The sequence below is a fragment of the Callithrix jacchus genome, chromosome 2 (assembly GCF_049354715.1).
Source record: "Callithrix jacchus isolate 240 chromosome 2, calJac240_pri, whole genome shotgun sequence".
Taxonomy (NCBI): Eukaryota; Metazoa; Chordata; class Mammalia; order Primates; family Cebidae; genus Callithrix; species Callithrix jacchus.
Window position 1 is genome coordinate 132,831,912 of NC_133503.1, and position 17,743 is coordinate 132,849,654.

Here is a 17,743-nt window from a genome sequence, read left to right on the forward strand (position 1 = left end):
GTCTTGAAAGAGTTAAAAAGCCTCCTATAGTGCCTACTCAATATGCTTAGAAAATAGTTTATATAACCAACTGAAACCTTGCTGTATATGTTGCAGCTTCTGTATGTTTGTTTATATTCAATATAATTATTTTTATGCTTCAAAGAGCTGTTTATCATTATACTAGTTGTTGAACGTGTGCAAAGGGGGTTATAAGACATTTTTAAACATGAAATTGATGACCTGCAGCATTTTATTATTATGAAACCATAAAAACCCAGCATATTTAGTAATAAATCACCAACTAGAATTATAACTATTTATTTTCTTTAAAACATTCTTAAAGAAATAAGCATTTATTTATTTCTGTCTTTCCTCATTTTCATATACTGGTTGTTCATTTTTAATTAAGTAGCTTTCTTTTGCTATTGTTATATTACACCCTTTAAGCACCTATTAACTGTGCCTTAAAGATGCCTTTGAAATACTGTATAGTTGAAATTCTGGTGAATATTTTTGCACTATTTTTAGGACCCAAACCAACTAATTCGTGCAAGTGCTTTGAGAGTTCTTTCAAGTATTAGAGTGCCAATTATTGTACCTATCATGATGCTTGCTATTAAGGAAGCTTCTGCTGACTTATCACCATATGTTAGGAAGAATGCAGCCCATGCAATACAAAAATTATACAGGTAGGTACATTGTTAACAATATACCAAAGATCTCTAATGTTACATGGAATATTATAGACCACAGAGGCTTATTTTATTAGCTCTTTTAACTAGCCTGTTCTTGTACTAAGTAAATCCGATGACTCTATGATGGTATTCTCCCCCCTGCAAACATTCCTTGCACATCTTTAATTTTGTTTTGGTTATAGAGACCCCATGCAGGTTTTATTTGTGAGGTTGTTAGAGCCTGTGATAATTTATAGATTTTATAACATAAAAATAATCAGAATTTGAATTCTCATTTATATAGTCTATCTCATGTACACATATATGCTAGTATTATTAGAAAGTTGAGATTTTTTTTTTTCTATTTAGGGTAGACTCTTAAGTGTATGATCCTCTCAACTCACTATTTTGTTTTCCCTTCTTCCATCTTTGTTCCTGCTGCTCCCTTCCTTGTCTAATTATTTTCCAGAGCTTTTTTATTAAGTAATTTTTAAAAGTGTAGTGATTTTGAAATATAGTGCTATATACTGTCTGTATATTTTAGAAATGTTATGCAGTATTATACAATGCCCTGATCTCTGTGGAAAATTTACTGCCCATGTAGAATTTTCTACAGCAATTTGGTATTATTTTTGGCTACGATTTATTCCTCAAGGTTTTTGAGACTGTCCTCTGTTTCTAGTGTTGTATTCACAATATTATGCTATGTGTATTTAGATGTATGAGAACAGTAGGGGATGTGGCACTTAATTATGAATAGCATATCACGTATTTGAGTAAGAAAATCAAAGACATGCCAAATAATTAAAGGCAATCTATAACTGAATAAGATATTAGCACTTGATATATATGTATATACAAAGGCACACTAGCAATGTCTTTGATGGGACAGGGACCAAAGCTTATCATACTGTGCTAACAGATAGTAAAGATGTAATGAGATGGGATTGGTAGTGGGATACTGTTTTGAGAAGGAAGACTTAAGCTAAAATTTGAAATAATTAAAGTTTGTCCAGATAATTATAATGTTTAATAATAAATGCATATGTTTGTAAAATGTGAAATCTCATATTCCTACGTTAACCGCCAAAGTTTTATCATGCTTCTCACTCACCTTTTCCCCTTAAACTTATGGGATAAGATCCACGCTCACTGTAATGGTTTAAAAGTCCTTCTATCACTGGGCTCCAGTATGTTCAGGCCCCAATGTTTGCCTCTTCTTGCCTTGAATTTATAATCTGTTAGTATTCTATATCAAATGTTTTGATCTCGTTACTTATTTTTCATAGTTTTAGTTGGCAGATTTTATAATGCATGTCTCTATCAGAGAATTAGTATGATATAAAATTCTTATTTGGAAATTCTCCATATTTGTTTTTGGCAAGTATATATTCCTAGTAAACTAATGATGGCCGGCTTGTTATTTTTTTTCTCCCAGTTGAAAAAAGAGTTTGTGGTTTATCTACTTTCCAACTCTTTTAGAAGTGAACTTGTTCTTTCAGTACTTTCTTAACTAAACCGTTGCTATCTGGCTTAGTTAATATAAGCAGTATTAGAGGGAAAGATTAGGGCATATTCATGAGAAAAACCATCCCATTTTACATTAAATTTGTTTTTTCTTTATTTCTGACTTTTAATTTCTTGCTCTTTTTTCCCACTTTAAAAATTTCTAAACATCCTTGAAATGGTGAGCATCATTTAAAGCTAGAATTAAAGGGAAAAAATTAATATAAGTTCTTTTTATATTTTTTAGCCTTGATCCAGAGCAGAAGGAAATGTTAATTGAAGTAATTGAAAAACTTCTGAAAGATAAAAGCACAGTAAGTAATGTATTTTTATGTCATTGAAGTAAAAATGATACATAGTATCATTTACCATTATATGTTTTATATCATTATTTTTATTGATTTCAAAATCGTATAAATATTAATGACACTCAGGCCTATTTTTGAAGAACAGAAATTTTCATGTAATGAGAAAGATTGCATTTGGAGTTTTAGATTTTAGGTGTTTCTTCATCAGAGTCTGAAAAAAGACAAGTTGGGAAAAAAGTCTTTTCTTTAACCCGTGGCTAAATGGTTAACTGGTTTTTGTGTTGAAGTTTTTATTTTAGCAGTGATTTATTACGATTGTAAAAGGCTGAATCACCTGGGAACAAATAATTATCTTAAGGTCAAATACTAAGAGGGATTGCAGAGATATTGAGAAATCGGTGGCGGGGGGGGCGGGGGAGTGTTTTTGTAGTATAAATATGCTTTGTAAAAAGTACTAAAACATTTTCATATGTGCAGGCTGTTCTTATTGGCTGGTAAGAATTATCTTATTGGCTAAAATGAGTCCCCTTTTAGGAGCTTGTGTATCCCTTTCTCCATCCTTCCATACCCCCATATTTTTGTATATAGTGACATACATGGTAAGATCAAGGAATAGAAGTGACCCGTGGGGTTGTGAGTTACCAGTGTACTACTATCTTAGATGGGGCTTTTGTGCCCGCTTTATATGTTTCAAAACTACTGAGGAAAAGATTCTAGCTCATTTTAGGATTCTATCATCAGGGAGTATTTACTGTCTATGCATAGCAGCTATCTAATATAGCAGCCACTAGCCCCATGTAGCTGTAGCTATTGGTTTATGGCTTAGCATTTGATCTGCCTTAGATATAATGTTCAATATAAATTTGATTAGATAGAATGTGTATTCTGCTGTTGTTGAGTGGAGTGTTTTATGTTATCTGTTTTATCAGACATCTGTTTTTTAGCATTGTTCAAATCTACTTTACTGATCTTATGCCTGTTTGTTCTATTCATTATTGAAAATAGGGTATTGAAGTCTGTTTAATTATGTCAGTGTTTGCTTCATCTATTTCGGAGCTTGGATGTTTGGTGCATATATGTTTATAATTTTAAAAAAATCTTTCTTTTTTCATTGTGAAATGTTCCTCTTTATCTCTTATAACATTTTTTGTTTTAAAGTCTGTTTTACCTGTTATAAATACTACTTTTCTAGCTTTTTTGTGGTTAATGTTTCTATTATGTATCTTTTTCCATCCTTTTACTTTCTGCCTGTTTATATTTTTGCATCTAATGTATGTCTACATAGACAGCATATAGTTGGCTCTTATCTTTTTATCCAGTCTGGCAATATGTGCTTTTAATTGGAATGTTTAATCCATTCAGACTTAATGTTGTTATTAATATAGTTGGATTTTAAGCTGTCATTTTACTTGCTTTTCTGTTTCATGTCTTTTTTGTTCCTCATTTCTCCTTTACTGCTTTTTCTTAGATTAAGTGAATATGTTCTAGTGAACATTTTAATTCTTTTCATGATTTTTTTCACTATACATTTTTGAAAATACTGTCTTATAAATGGAGATTATACTTGTAGTTTCATTCCTAGACCATTTAGTAAATTTTTGTTAGTCTGGAATGTACCAGAAATCGTGATTGCATTTCTTCTGTGCATAGTTGGTATAATGTAGGAGGTAACCAAATATAGATTGATTATAAATGAAGATAGAGAAAATAAATTTGATTCCTTTTTGTCTTCTATATAACAGCCATGCTATCTGCCAGATATGAAGTATTATTAATATTACGGTTAACTTGATTTTAATAATCAAAAAAATTTAGTTTTTTTTTCTATTATAAGTACAAGAGATTGGCTAAGTACTGTGGAGAATAGTAAGATCTACAAGAAGTAGATCTCTCATTTTAATGTAGTTTACCATCATTTCTGCTACATTATAGACTAAGAGAAATTGTTGGATGGCCTGGGAATGAACTCTCTATATATAATATGTTCATGTCTTCCCAGACAGGATAGGTAAAAACAATAGTGGCTTCATGTCTGAGCATCTGCCACTTAGTGTATGTACCAATTCTTTAGGAGTTTTAGTCTCCAGATTTGTAGGGTTTATAATATCTAATTTATAAACTTACTGTCTGTATTAAAGGAAAGAACTATTGTATATAAAACCCTCAGCACAGTACCTAACACCACATGTTATTAAAAATTCCAAATAAGAAATAAGTACTCAAAAAGGAGTGTAAAGAATACAATATCTGTGTAAAATTGAAATGTCTGTTTGCAAAATACACTACAAAGAAAAAAATATTGAATACTTGTTCATCATAGGTATTTAATATTTGTTGAATGACTGTTGAATTAACTTGTTACATTCTTGGTGATAGTAATTAAGTATGTAGTATTATTTTTAATGTCTCCCCCACCCTCCTGCAATGATTTCATGCTCATTGTTTATAGGTAGATCCTTTGGGGGGCTTTGGTGGCCTGTCCTTTATGAGGCACTCATTTTCCCTAACGTGTTATATACTATGTGTTCATTTTGTAAAAAATTAAGAATATATATTTCTTTTTCTGTCTGTAATTAAAAACCAAGTTTTTACTGATATTTGTAGTTTTGGCAGTATAGTACAGAGTTCCTTCTAGCCTCTTTACTTTTTATATTTGTAACCTTTTATTCAACATTAAGAAATGGGACTCTGGCCAGGCACTGTGGTTCATGCCTGTAATCCTAGCACTTTGGGAGCCCAAGGCAGGTGGATTGCTTGAGCCCAGAAGTTGCAGACCAGCCTGGGCAACATAGTGAAACCCTGTCTCTACAAAAAAATAAAAAGAAGAAAAACAAAAATGAAAACAAGAAACGTGGCTCCCATTTCCACAATCTATTTATGTTTTTGCTGAGTCCCAGAATCTAAACTGTTCCTTCAGAATTGCTAGCACTATCCCTCTGTGGGGATGTTTGTTTAGAGTTTTTTGTATCTTTATTCTTATTTCTTTAATGCCATGGTAAATCAGTATTGGTTCAATTATTTATATCTTTGAACTCATTATATTGACATATAAGAAAGCTATTGATGTTTTTTGAGTGATAAATTTTATATTGTTTTTTTTTTTTTTTTAACTGAATTCTTTTATTGTTTAATTTTCTCATTCATCCTCCTTGGATTTTTTTTGGGGGGGGGGGGTGCATGGCAAAGAGTCTTTACTTTTAAATGGTTTTCAGTATACCAAGTAGTAACATGTAACAAGTTCTTGAATTCTGTCTTCTTTGAGTAACTAAAAGTGGCCCAAACAATTATATTAGTGTTCATTGTTCTAATCACTAGCAGGAATGGACTACTTTAAGGCTGGTTGCTGTTTCACACAGGTTACAAATAACCGTTTACTACTTTTTCATGGATAAAGTCCGGAATTAAACATATTTCCCCGAGAAGCATCAGGGAAAAATGTTTAATTCCTTTCTTTCTTCAAATAATTAGCTTTTTTAAAAAAACTAGATCTTTGAAAGAAAAAGTCAGCATTGGTGTATATGTTGCTTGAACTAAAAAGCATAGGAAAACATTTAACATATACCTGTTAAATTTCTAAGAAATATAAGGTAAAAAGGTGAAATCCTTAGATAAATTCTTAAGTCTGTACTATAAAGCTAGATTTTCTGCTCTCCAAAAAGAGAAAAGACCCGCTATAAAATGTACAGAAATAATACGTTTTATAATAGTATAACTTGAGCTTTGCTAAAACTTCATAAGGGCATCTAAAATGCCAGTCTATGGAAAAAACATTTATTTCTGTTTCTCCTATCCATTCTTGTGATAGTTTTCTTGGATTTCTGACCAGATGTCACAGAAAAAGGCCAAGACTTCACCTCTCTTCTGCCTAAACTGCTTCAGGATGGTTCTCTTCTCTTGGGTCTCTCTCTACTTTAGTGCTGCAGCTGCCTTGAGATCCCAGGGCATCAGCCTCCTTGGCCTTGAACTCTTTCTCCTTCTGCAGACAGTATTGTTGAAAAAAAAATCACCTTGAGCTGCTGCTCTGGCCTGCTTCTGCCTCTGGTTCTTTCACTGCAGGTCTCAGACACCCTTTTCAGGAAACTGCAGCAGCTACTGGATCCCCTGAGACTGACTGGACATAATAGCACCGACTCTGAGTCAGAAGCAAGTGGCCTAAATCTCTTCTTCTTTTTTTTTTTTTTTTTTTTTAAGAGAATGAGTTATATCTGCAAATAGAGATGTTTTACTTCCTCTTTTTCAATTCCTAGAACTCTGATTTCTCTTGTCTAATTATTTTGGTTAGTGCCATCATTACAGTTGTGTTCAATAGTAGTGGAGATGGTGGGCATTTTTGCCTTATTTCAGTCTAAAGGAAGTGCTTGCATTGTGTTTGCATTAAGAAAGCTGTTGGCCCTGAAGATTTTCTTTTTTTTTATTTTAAGATGGGGTTTCACTGTGTTGGTCAGGCTGGTCTTGAACTCCTGACCTCAGGTGATCTGCCCACCTTGGCCTCCAAAGTACTTGGATTACAGGCGTGATCCACCACGCCCGGCTGAAGATTTTCTTTATAGCTTTGAAATATAGGACTTTTGCAAGGTGCTTCAGGATTACTTGATAAGGGTCAATTGTTTTCCTTGGTACTCAGTGAGTACTTTCAAAATGGAGATGCAGAATTTATATTATCTCTGGCTGGTTTTTATTTTAATTAAGATTGCTGTTTTAAATATTAATTCTCAGCCAGGCACGGTGGCTCAAGCCTGTAATATCAGCACTTTGGGAGGCCAAGGCGGGTGGATCACGAGGTCAAGAGATCGAGACCATCCTGGTCAACATGGTGAAACCCTGTCTCTACTAAAAATACAAAAAATTAGCTGGGTGTGGTGGCGCGTGCCAGTAATCCCAGCTACTCAGGAGGCTGAGGCAGGAGAATTGCCTGAACCCAGGAGGCGGAGTTTGCGGTGAGCCGAGATCGCACCATTGCACTCCAGCCTGGGTAACAAGAGCAAAACTCCATCTCAAATATTAATTCTCTTATTTTTTTCTTCTTCAAGGATTCCTGTTTATTCACATTGGATCTTTTTTGTCTGTTTTACATTCCAACCATTGTGTCTCTAAACATCTTTGCTTCTTTCTTTATCTCATTTTTATTGTTTTGGCCTTTTTCTACCTTTTTAAATACCCCTTATTAAATTTTCATTCAGTAATTTTATTCAAAGGGCACCTTGCAATTTAGTCTTCATGTCTGATTATTTTTGCCCTCTTGATTTCTTTCCTAGTGTCAATCAATCCTGATTTGTTTAGTTAATTTATGATAACTTTAAAAATTTATAATTTATAGTTATTTTTCCTGCCATCAGATGCTTCTTTCGAGGGTATTTAATTCATTTTTAAGTGTTATGTTGTCTCCTTTTGCTTCATCATTTATATTTCTTTGTGGGTAATTTTCACCAGTTGAATTGTTTTGATTTTCATTTTCTGTTTTTACTACTCATAGATTACTTGCATCTTATTATTTCTTAGGACAAGATTAGTGATTTGATTTTGAGGTAGCTTGCAGGATTCCTAGTACCAGAGCACCCTCTCTGTTAGAATTGCAAAGTATGTTTTCTTAGTAGATGGCTTTTTGGTAGGAGGGCGTGCATAGGAACAGTGTAAGTCCCCAAACTAGTTTGGGATATATTTTGTAACAGCCTAAATTTTTCTTTCTTTTTTCTTTTCTCTTTTTTTTTCCTTTCGACAGGGTCTTACTCTGTCACCTAGGGCTGGAGTGCAGTGGTGTGATCATAGCTAACTACCCTCGATCTCCCCAGCACAAGCAATCCTCTTGTCTCAGCCTCCTGAGTAGATGGGACTGTAGACATGCACCACCATGTCCAGCTAATTAAAACAATTTTTTTGTAAAGATAGGGTCCCACTGTGTTGCCCACGCTGGTTCATGAACTCCTGTGCTCAAGTGATCTTGCTTTGGTCTTACAAAGTTTTGGGATTACAGACAGGCATGAGTCATTGCACCCAGCCCCTCTTGTTTCCTTTTTCCTGTTATCTCACAGATTCTAAAGGACTGCCCTCCCCTTACTTTTTTTTTTTTCATGCTTGTGTCATGAAAGGGAGGAATTAGCTTTTTTTCTTTTCAATGAGGCCGTTGTGGAAAGGGATAGTTTCCTCAAAGGAGGACATTGAGGCTGTTGTAGAAAGGGACAGAAATTAGGTTTTCTAATTTCTTCCTTGAAACTATCCCTTTCTACAACAGCCTCATAATCATCTTTTCTTTCAAGTCTCTTCCTTATAGTCTGCACTTATCTACCAAGAATCTTTCCTAGTATTTTCACACTTAGGGTGTTCTTTCTCTTTCTGTTGTTGATTTTAGTTTACTTTTAGGCCCACCACTAACTTCTGCCTGCTTTGTTCCAGGCAGTTTTTTCCTATATATTTATAAGTCTCTGTGAAGTTTTGTGATTCAAGCATGAAAATAATTATCTGGAATTTAGAGTTTATATTTCTACTTATATATAATTTGAGGTTTAGAGATTCTCTGTTTTGAAGTTAGGCTTAAAGCATAGGTTTTGGTCTTTTATTGTTATTTTTTTTTGTATTTGGGTTGGGAGATTCAGACTTACTTAGGCACCATTAACTTGTCTACCCAGTATTTAAATTGGCTGTGTTTTGAGAATGTTCTCTGATAATTTTTCCTTTGGTATGATTATAAGCCATTGTAGGAAGGTTAAAAATATTCTACACAGATATATGTGGATCATATCTTAATTATTACCTTTTTTAGGTCACATGTAATTATTAATTGAAGGAAGATGGGTACATTTCTCCCCTGCCCCCCACCACCAAATTTGTAATGTCAGTCTTGACATTTAAAATCAACAGAGGATCAAAAATCACTTTCATTTAAAAAATCTCCCAATTAAATGTACCAGGTCTAATTTATTTCTACATTTTGAAAAAGAATTTTTTTGCTGCCAGCAGCAGTTTTTGGGATCATTACTACAATGATGACATTGGTGTTGCTGCTGATACATATACATCTGAAAAATGTTGATCTATTAAACTCTCTTCATTTAACCTCTGTTGGTTTTGAGGCATACCATCTGTTGCTTCTTTTAGGTATTTGCTTTCAATTGAGATCCCAAAGAAAATTAGTGCCATAATTCTCGTTTTTAAGAAAGGTGGAATTGTTCCACCTGAAGAAAGATGGAATTATAAACATATTAAAATATAATAGAATGGCTTTAAAGTTTTACTAAAAAACTAGTATTTATCATATGAATAGTTCTTTCCTAAAAAATCAGTCACGTAGGGTTTAGGAGTACAGTTATGGTAACATAAGTATACGAATATTTTAGTTTTATTTAGGTAAAATATAGAAACCTTACAACTGTTGACAGTGAACTTAAAAGGGGGTATCTAATCTATATTCTGTCATCTCCAATCAACTGTTACAATTTTTCTTTATATAATTTTTATTGTATATTCTTAAATTTTATATCATTTTCATCTACCTTCTCAGTGTCTCCTAAACACTTTCCTACTTTACTTAAAGCCTTTTCTAGTGTTCAGATATGAGTTCATTTTTAAAATTAATAACACTTTCTTTTTTTTTTAAAAAATATAGCAATCCATATTTGTTGACATTCTTTTCTTTAGAACACGTCAGAAGCAGAGTGATATTTATTTCCTTTTCAAGTTAATTCTAAAGAAATCCTTTGAAAGCATTTAACTTTCTAATAGAAAACAGTTTCTTAGGAAAACAAATTAGGTCAGTGCCTGCTGAAAAAACGATTTATTTATATATTTTTGATGACATAACTTTTCTTCTTTTTAATTTTTGCTACAAAATTATGTTTAATGAATGGAATGGTAAGTTTATAGCTAAACTGTAGGGGTAAAACACAATTTTTAAAGTTATTGATTTAATGTTGGTAAAAAGCCCCACTGTTATGTGCAAAAAACACACCCCTGAGTTTGTGCAGATGTTTTATTGTGATAGATCTATTATCCAGCTATTAGAAGATAAATGACTTATCTTTCCCATTTTCCATGCCTCAAGAAAATTGAAATAAGAAGGGGAATATCATTTGGGCTGTATGATTAGGGCAGGTTGGATGGCCATTAATTTAAGGGAAGAAAATCTTGGCAGCATTGGCCAACTTATACCATATTATCAATCAAACCTTGATGCACTTCTTGTGATGACCCAGCACTCTCAGGTTTTTGCAATGTTAATTAGAATTCATGACAAAATAGATGCAAGGAAACGTTTTGTACCCTTCATAATTTTATAGAAAATTTATTGTTATTAGAGGAACCATTTGCTTAGTGTGATTTTTTTCATTACCAGCTTGTCAACTAGCATAGATAATCTAGAGAAAATATGAACTCCATAGATGGGGTGTCACTTTTGTTGATGGTTCATGTAGTTTACCTTGGAGCACAGCTAATGGCTGAAGTTCATAGCAACAGCACAGAAAAACGTGGCAACCAAGGGAAGATAAATGAACCATGTTTATTGCTTTAATATAAAAAATACATAAATGGAAAACTGCATTTGAATTTGATGAGCTCATTGCTAGTTTTGTTGGAGTGATTTATTTTTCCTCTTATATGAAAAGCTACTATTGACACAGTGAGATGGAAATTAACCATCTGTTTTTTGGAAACCAATATTTTTGGTTTTAATATCTGAGTAGATCATTTAATTTTAATTCTGAATGTTTTATAGAATATTGAACATTTAATAAACCAAAATCAATAATTTTCCTTGTAGTGTTTGGCCCAGGGTCAGATTGTTAAAACTATGTGATTAAGTATCTAAAATCATCAGTTTTGTTTTGTAAAGGTGTTTTCTTTATATGCTTTTTAATTATTTTGATGTTTTCTGAAACTTTATTTGTACTTATATAATTAATGATATTTGTTAGTACCTTAGAAGCTGTTAGTACTTTAGAATTATTGTGTACCTGTAGCTCTTGGTTTAATGAATTTAATATTGTGTGGTAGCTGATTTTCTATTTAATTGTTTAGTGTCGAAACACATTTTGAAGAAAATAATTGCTGAGATAGAATAACTTGATTTTACATAGTATTTTAAAAATTGAAACTTTGAATTACCCATTCAGTTTCATGGATCATTTTATTCTAAGTACTATCCTTTATTGTTACACTTTAACACCCTTTGCCAATTGATACTGATATTATTATAATTTTGATAATACATATAACATATGTAGACGTTTATGTCTGACAATGAGTTTTTCTATAATTTAATGTCATAAACATAGTTGTAAGATATATTTAAATGATACTAATTGTCACTTTATAGATATGTAATTATCACAAAATATAATTTCTGAAGAAATTGATGTCTTATGCAGAAGACATCAAAATGTGATTGAAAACATGAGCTTAACTTCCTTGCCATATCTTTAACAAATAGAAAATTATATGTATAGTACATTTTTATATAGTTCACACAAATAATCAATTCTGTGCTTTTTCGATTGAGGTGCATACATGCTGGGACCAGCAGGCACCAGTATATGGGTAGGGCTGGAGTCAATAAATGCAGCTTCACGTTTATACTGATTGGTAATTCAGAAAATCCCCACAGGACTTGAAACTTGTTTAGCATAATAGCGAGTCTATATTCTGAGCTGTTTTCTTTCAATTGTATTGTTGGTTGCATATTAATAAACTAAATGTCAGCCAAGTAGAGGGACAAACACTCAAAATATGAATATCATTGTATCTAATATTTTTCAAAAAGTACCATTTCAGTAAGTTATATTTTTATTTAATTGCTTATTTTAAGTCATTAGGGAAATTTTAGACACTAAAATGAAGATCCCTAGTGTTCAGATAGAATATGGTATTAATTTGCTTTTCAAAACTGTATTATATTGTGGGCTAACTGCATATATATCATTTGTACATATATAGAAGTATTTGTATATTATATATTCTGCTTAGTTTGTGTCTTTAGAGTAAAGGAATCTTAATGCTACCACTTTGTAAAAGCATGACAGTTCAGAAACTAACATTATGATTCATTAATTGGTCTTGGAAAAGCTGCCTTTTGTTAGTAATATATTATTCCAACTTATACACATTATTGAAAAGTGGTAAGACCCCAGGTGATGTTCTAAAATCAGCCAGTTTGTTTTCTTTGTAAATAAATTATATTGGGTAAAAACAGGTGGATTAAGATGTAGATGATTTGAAAGTGTTCTTATATTAAAAACATTTGTGAATTTCTCATATACTTTTAACTTAAGTTCATTGTAGAATTATTACTATTCTCATTTTAAACTGACACAGTGTAATCTTTGTTATTGTGTTGATTCTTTTTCTGAATATTGTTGTGAACAAAGTACTGAATTTTTAGATTAGAATTTAGGTTAGTTTTAAACATGAAAAATGTGCATGAGTAAAGTTTAATCCCCTTATCAATAATTTACTGAAATTTAACCTGATGAAATAAAAACATCAGAACATACCTGTCTTCAGAATACTATTAGTTTTCTAGACATTAGAACTATTAAAAGTTATCCTTTGAAGAACAGGCACTTTAAACTTTGTTTTTCAAACATGAACATTCATTTTAATTGAATGACTGAATACTTTTAATATTGATTGGCATGAAACTGATTACAGCACTATAATGCTTGAGTAAGATCTTTGAAGTGGGGGAGAAACATTTTTTAATAAGTTACTATTTATTTATTTTGTAGCTGGTAGCTGGCAGTGTTGTGATGGCTTTTGAAGAAGTATGCCCAGACAGAATAGATCTGATTCATAAGAATTACCGCAAGCTATGTAACTTACTAGTTGATGTTGAAGAGTGGGGCCAGGTTGTCATAATCCACATGCTAACTCGATATGCTCGGACACAGTTTGTCAGCCCTTGGAAAGAGGTAAGTGTTGAGCATTCTTCCACTTTCAAGTATACTAAGATAATGGATTAGCTTTTTAAAACTTGTGCAAAAAATTAGGAGTAGTAAAATAGAGAAATCTGCATATTTAAGGAAGACTCATTGGTCTCATGTTCTTTTACTAAAGCAGACAACCAATATAAATGCAAGAATAATTGTCCATTGTTTTGGCACTGATTGATACATATTTAGTGGTGTAATATGTATATACATTTTTAAATTGATACTGGCAAGAGGCCCTCCTTAGGAGGAGCAGCATGATACAATGTTTAGAGTGACATTGCCAAACCATGGATGTTTTTGGTTACTAGTTACTTTCACACCTTTGAGCCCCAGCTATTACAGGTACTCATTTGTAAGAAGGTAGGTGATGTGATTCTAAGCATGTGAGTTTATAACAAAAGTAATTAATTTCTTGTCTTTATAGATAAATATCATTGAACATTTAAACTACTTTTTTCTAGTTTTGTGTTTATAAAATGTCTGTGTTCTTCACTTTAGCTGGTAGCATTTAATAAAATTAATAATTTAAGTGAAGCTATTTGTTTTCTTTGTGCAGATTAACATTTGAAGCATGCCTTACTTTTGATCATATTGACAATTTAGAAAATTTTATCATATAGCTTGTAATTAAGACCCTTAGGCTGTATGCATTTAAGATTGAAGTTATTTTTAAACTAGTTTAAAGAAATCCTTAAATGTTATAAGAATAGCACGTTGATTCTAATCTTTTGATGTCTTTTTAAAATACAGTATTACAGACTTTAAAAACCAATTTATGTAAAAAAAACAAGACATTTTTAAAAGCGCCTGTTACGTCAAAGTGTTCTGTATATGAACTTAGTATAGGCTTTGAGTGCCTGGTACATCTTGCTTTTGTTAATTAGAAAAATGTAAATGACATGGAAAAATGTTTATGATACATGCTTTAAATGACACATCAAGCTTGCAAATTATTATAGAATGTTGATCAATATCTTCTATATTGACATAGCATTAAAAACTATTTAAAAATTTTAATACTTCTTTATCTAGAAGACAGTAATACTTATTTCCATCTCTCTTTTAATATTCCCAAAATGATTATTATCCTTAAAAATTAAAGTATGTTTTGAATTATTAATATATAAAAGTCTTATGTTACATGGTGCTCTTAAATTGATAAACTTTTACTATCCTTGTGAACTTTACTTTTATAAAGTTAGCTTTTTAAAAAATCATTGAGCAAAGTACAGTTTTGATGGCGCTTTTGCTAGATTAAGCAGCATCTCTATAATGAAAATGTCCTGGCCCTTTTATGGTAACTTTGATGGGAGAGTTTTGTTGCCAAACAGCTTATTTGTTTGATTTCAGCCAATTTCTTTCAAAACTTCTGCTCAGGTATTTTTTCTCTTGCGTAGAGTTATAGACAGTTTTGCCTTAGCTAATCACTGTCACCATTTAAATTTTTAAATTTTACTTTCTTATCATTTTCAGTAGCTATTTGCAAATGATCCTTTGCTTGTAATTATATAGAAACTGGAGTTAAAATGTATAGTTTACTTACCATACCTTCTAAAAATAGGTTAACGAGTAGTAAAATCTCTGCTTTTTTTATGTTTGTCTATTTGTTTTTCTGTTCCTTGAATTTCATCTTGTTTTAGATAAAATTTATTTGTAAAGCCATTGCAAAGGAAAATTAAGTTCTACACCATCATATACATTTATTTTTTGAGAGACAATTTGAAGAATGGGGACTGTATTCATTTTTGTGTTTTCACATGTTAACTCCATGAAAATGAATTACGATGAAACATGAGATGAAGTCTGGCCATTGTCCCTGGTATACTGGAATGGGCTAAGTCATTTCTTCTCTTTGCTGCTTACCTGCAATCCAACCTTGGAATTTTTCTAAATGCTGTGGTTATTACACTAATTTAATGGCTTTGAAATGTGTACATCAGCCCTGGGTGCTCTACTGCCACAGGACAAGAAAAGCGAGGGCAGTAGTGCTCTAGACTGCAGCTCTTTGGGCTTTGCCACAGTTTCAAACACAGAAGGCTTTTTTGCCTTCCTTTCTTTTATTTGATTTCCTTTGAGAAAGATCCATTGTCTTAAAAGAAAGATAGAAAGAAAACCACTTAAATAGAAGATTTGTAAGTTTAGCTAATTCGAATCATATTGTTGTTGTTGTTTTTTAATTATAGAAGTAATTCAAGTATAAATTCCCTTCTCATAACCTCTTGGTTAACCCCTTAGAGGCAATCATTGGTAACTATTTAATTTCAGTTATTCTGGTGGTTATAAATTTTACTTTTTCAGTAAAATTAAAGTAAAAAGTAAAGTAAAACATTTCACTTTATTTATTAACTTAAGATGAGATCAGTTGGCCTCAGTTCATGGAAAGATTATTCTTTGATTGTTTAAGTTCTATTTGAGGGTCTTGTTTAGCCCAGAATAATCAATATAACAGGCTCTTGTCTGCATACATACATCTATTCTGTTCGGAAGCAATGTGAAAAATTTGAAAGGCTCAGCCCTTATTGCAGTATTAGAATCAAGGATTGTACAAGATGTTAGACTCTTGTTACAAATACATCTTATAAAATTAAGGTTCAAATGAGTGGTCAACATTATGACAATGTCAGTGTTCTCACTCTTCCAGTTAACCCATCTCAGTCTTCCTCTAATTATGATTTTGTTTTACTGAGAAACTTTGGAGTGGGCAGTCCAGCCATTTGTAGCCTTCAGTGCTTTCTAACCTAGGCCTGATGTTGCTTCCAACTTTTTAAGGACAACACATGGTAGTTTTAGCTTTAGAATTTGGCAAACTAAATCTTAAAGCAGAATTTGACCACAGCTAGAAGAAACTGAGAAATTGGCATTTATATTTGCTTGCTCTTTCATATGTGGTGTTGTAAAAGGCCCTATGTAGTAAAGGAAGGTTCAGATGATTATAGAATAAAAAGTCAAGGTGAAACAGTACTCTAGCAGAGTCATTCCTGAGAGGGTACCTTTATTTTTTATCCTTTTACCATGAACACTTGAATGTGTTGTTTCATGAAATCATCCAAGTAGAAGTGTCTTCATTCTAGCCCTCCATTCTCTTTTACTTACATGCACAAGTTACTTATATAAATACTATATGAGCATCATTTTATGATGTATTAAGGGCCATTTTACCTCGAAGTAAAAGAATTTGCTAGTAGGAAAAAGCATCACTAAAATAATATATTGACATAAAAGTTTTAAAATTAAAAAAACTGCCTATAATAACAAATTCATTTAGATCTAGCAGTTTTCTCTCAAGGGCTAGGAGAAAATGGGAAAAATAATACTGTGATGCTTAATGGCTTACCATTTTTGCTGTACTTTCTTTCTTTCTTTTTCTTTTTTGAGACGGAGTCTCCCTCTGTTGCCCAGGCTGGGGTGCAGTGGTGCGATCGCGGCTCACTGCAACCTCTGCCTCCTGGATTCAAGAGATTCTCCTGCCTTGGCCTCCCAAGTAGATGGAATTACAGACATGCGTCACCATGCCCAGCTGATTTTTCTATTTTTAGTGGAGACAGGGTGTCATCGTGTTGTCCAGGCTGGTCTTGAACTCCTGACCTCAAGTGATCTGCCCTTCTCAGCCTCCCAAAGTGCCGGGATTACAGGTGTGAGCCACCATGCCTGGCCTGTACTTTCTTACAGAGTATATTTGCCGTAGTGCAGTCAGAATTATTATACCCATTTTATATATGAAGAAATCGATGTATACAGATTTTAGTGACTCACTTAAGACAATATTGCTTATAAAAGTTGGAACAGAAATATAAACAAGAGTTATCTGATGCCCAGGCCAGCATTATTACCTTTATATTTTATTGCCTTGTGACTTTTAAATTAAAATAATTTCTTAATAAGTTTTGTGAGTTTGTTTATTGTGTTCTAGTCAAACCAACTTTCAAGCTCCTAATCCATAGTGCTCAGACATGCAATTAGCTAACAGCCATAATTAAATTTGCTTTCAAAGAGAAAAATCATGTTTCTTATTGAATTTTTACAAATATTTGCTTACAGGAATACGCTTGAAGGGTGGCAAAATTGCTTTTTGTTGAGGAATCGAAAATTAGTAGATACACTTTTTGAGATGCTAATGTACATGCTGTTGTCAATAAGTTCTCAAATGAACACATCACATACAAGCAAGCTTCTTCAGGAGCAGAAGAGATTTTTAATTTAGTTTATTTGCATCATTATAGATCAGTATTTAGGCTGTTTATATGTAAATGTATGATTTGAGGAACAATTAAGTGTTAACAAAGTAGATTGCAGTCGTATCAATTGCAGTGCATTTTCCATAATTTTTCTAACTGACATCTTTGATGATAAATAG

General features: G+C 32.4%; 1 protein-coding gene across 6 annotated transcripts in view; it reads left to right on the forward strand.

Annotated features, from left to right (window-relative positions):
- AP3B1 (adaptor related protein complex 3 subunit beta 1) overlaps nucleotides 1-17,743 on the forward strand; it is a 285,752-nt gene that overhangs the window by 73,868 nt on the left and 194,141 nt on the right. For all 6 annotated transcript variants that reach the window (XR_013532268.1, XR_617963.5, XM_035291344.3 and 3 more), the window contains exons 5-7: nucleotides 511-671; nucleotides 2,410-2,476; nucleotides 13,186-13,368. Coding sequence is in view for 4 of the 6 variants with exons in the window: in XM_035291344.3 (XP_035147235.3) it covers nucleotides 511-671; nucleotides 2,410-2,476; nucleotides 13,186-13,368 (411 nt within the window). In the remaining 2 variants the exon portion in view is untranslated. The remainder of the gene's footprint in view (nucleotides 1-510; nucleotides 672-2,409; nucleotides 2,477-13,185; nucleotides 13,369-17,743) is intronic.